This window comes from Sinocyclocheilus rhinocerous, unplaced genomic scaffold (assembly GCF_001515625.1).
Source record: "Sinocyclocheilus rhinocerous isolate Xijiao unplaced genomic scaffold, SAMN03320098_v1.1 scaffold558, whole genome shotgun sequence".
NCBI lineage: Eukaryota > Metazoa > Chordata > Actinopteri > Cypriniformes > Cyprinidae > Sinocyclocheilus > Sinocyclocheilus rhinocerous.
In genome coordinates, this window is record NW_015634502.1 from 1192255 (window position 1) to 1195270 (window position 3016).

At 37.7% G+C, this 3016-nt stretch overlaps 1 protein-coding gene across 1 annotated transcript in view; it reads left to right on the forward strand.

The window, feature by feature from the left end:
- nphp4 (nephronophthisis 4) overlaps positions 1–3016 on the forward strand; it is a 163441-nt gene that overhangs the window by 150370 nt on the left and 10055 nt on the right. Inside the window, exon 22 of the mRNA XM_016559763.1 lies at positions 970–1053. Coding sequence (XP_016415249.1) covers positions 970–1053 — 84 coding nt within the window. The remainder of the gene's footprint in view (positions 1–969; positions 1054–3016) is intronic.

Below are 3016 nucleotides of genomic sequence, written 5' to 3' on the forward strand. Positions count from 1 at the left end.
ACAACGAAACACACAGCGCCTTCACGACGCAGCCGCGGCGGCGACAACAATACTAGAGCGAGAATAAAAGTTCCGCCGCCTTTCTCTGCGTGAACATTTGGGTGGTGTTATGTAAATCTTCACACACAGTGACGTAGGCATGTGGGGGCGTGTTTAAATGAGGCGTTTTAGGAGGGTGTGGACAAGTCTTAACTTTTATAAAGAATATCTCTTTGGATTTGAGACTTTAGTCTTTGCAACTTTACAGATCTTCTTTATGCACCAAGAGCTTGTAACACTTCAAAGAGAAAGGAAAAATTGAAATCGCATCATATGACCCCTTTAACTTTTTTTAATAAAAACTAATACATATTTTTATTTTGTTTTGTACTGTTGTTTTCTTTGTTTGTTCTCTTTCTGTTGTTGTGTTTCTTTGTTTTTCATTGTTGTTTTGTTTTGTGGGGTTTATTTTTTTTATTTATTTATTTATTTTTCACCCCAATGTGGTAAAAAGTCTGGACAGGCCACTACGTAGACTCAAGTAAATCTAAAGTGAACTGTCCACTGAACTGCTGGTGCTGGAAAACAACTTCATCTGGAGAAAATGTGGACTATTTAATTGTTTCTGAGTGTTGTGATGTAGTGTAATTCAACCATGAACGATGTGTCATCACTGAGAAACTGCATTCGTTTCCTCATTTCCCTTTTGCACTGATGAGACTTGGATTAGTTCACATGTTTACGGTTTAATTGGATTTGGGTTTGTTTATAGTCTGTAGTATTACAGAGGCAGCCACAAGTGAAGGAAAGAGGTTAACATGACTCAAAGCATCAGCAATAATGAAATGGATTAAAAACAGCCTCATCCAGACGGTCTGAACAGACCTTTCCAAACAATGTTTTCCCCGTCCCTTAATGACATTATTTCAATGTGATTGTTCTCTCACTGAATGCTGCACTGTTTATGATGACTCTTCTGTCATACTGCAGGATACAAAAAGCTTAAAGATTTCAAGAAGTCCACAGATGGCTCAGAAACATCTGTCCAATACAATTCATGCCAAATCCATCAAGGTAAGAGCTTAGCACTCACTGTACTACTGAGCACACACAGGAACTCAGACTCTTTCTATACAGCCTGATTAGTAGTTGTGCAGTCAGAGAAGTGGGCTGGCACTCCTGTGGTGGTTCAAACAATCCAGACTGAAAACATGACTTGGTCATCAACAGTAAAACTGAATGTAACTGATGCACACTTACAAGAACCAAACAGAAGTTACATGCTTTTGTGTTTCTGTATGCATTTTTAGGCAAGTATGTATTAAATGAGACAAAGAGCTTGTTTTGACCTTTTAATTGTGTATTTGAGATTTTGACCTGAAGAACCAAATACATTCAATTTCAGCCTGCCATTAATATTCAGATTGATTAATTTCAGCCTTTTAAATGAATAAGTCTGTTAATGAGCAACATTGATCAACTGTCCCATTGCCTCTAATTTATGTTTCATAATCGGGTCCACACAGATTCTGCAGATTTTCAGACATTCACAAATGTCTACACTTCTGCAGTCCCTTACATGTTGGTTTATTAAATATTTTGTTTTCTTTTTCTGACATGTGCACACACCGTCTGTTGATGACTCACGTTACGCTCATGTGAAAGCATAAACAAGGATCAACGTAGTGTATAGTAATCAATTTCAGTTTGATTTAGCATTTGCAAATGTTCTTGTTAGTTAGTTTTGCACAATACTTTACATGCAGTAATACAGACAAGGTAATAAACAGTTTATTCCATTTCTGTGGAAATAAAATGAAAGTATACAGTGTACACATATATTATATGATATTATATTATATTATTTTATTTTTTTAATGTTTTTCATAGAACTTCCTTATGCTCACCATATTATATTGTGAAATAGTAATACATTTGAAAATAACTGTTTGGTATTCTTATGATGGCAAAGCTGATTTTTCAGCAGCCGTTACTTCAGTCTTCACTGTCCCATGATCCTTCATAATCATTCTAATATGTTAATTTGGTGCTCAAGAAACATTTCTCAAGACACATTGCGTGCGTTCTCACTAAAAGTATTAATTTATTATATTATATTATATTATTCATAAAATCTTATTTATAACCTTTACTTTTCATTTGTACATGTTTATGCATATTTTACATGGTGAATGGTTGGGGTGATGTGCTGTTCTATGGCATTGTGGTTCATTGTGCCTTTGGGCTGTTCCTGCCATATGTAGCCAAGAGAGACTGATGCCTTGCAGTACTGCTGACACACACACACACACACACACATACATGCGTGCAACTCCCATATCATATTTAGGTCAGTTGGGGTCAAGCATTGCTGTGCACAAATTGACATCACCTCCAGAGGAGTGTCAATGAGTTGTCTTGGGCTGTGAATCCGACAGCCAGCTCGACTGTATCTCACGCGAGAGAGGTTATGCACTCAGACTGCAGATGACTCACGGTACTTCATATCACACTACATACTGTCAGTGCTGTTCATTCGGTGTGGAATGATTTCAGGCTTGTCATTTAGTGATAGACCTTGACCACCTCTGCTGAAAAGAGCAGCTTAGACCATCATACTGGTTCAAGGGTGGTTTTTGCTGGTTTGGTGCTGAACTACAAAGAAATGTTGTGGGTTGCAAGTTCAATTTTGTTCATCTCTTAAAAAAAGCAAAAATATGTTTACAGTAATGCACTTACAATGGAAGTCAATGGGGCAAGGCATTGCAATAGGACAAATGTTGTTATGAAACAGTTTGAAAATATAGCCAACAAGACAAATAACTCACATTTTTGTGCAGAATAATTCATATAAGTGTATAAAGCAAGATGCACATTTCTGCTTTTAAAGGTGCAGTATTTAATAATGACAGCTAGTGGTTGAAATGAAGGGCCGTGCACAGGGGGGTGGCCCGGAGGCTAGAGTCCTCATTGGCTGAGGTGCCCCACTTGAACACCCCCCCCCCTCCCCCAACCCCCCCCCCACAAAAAAAGATTT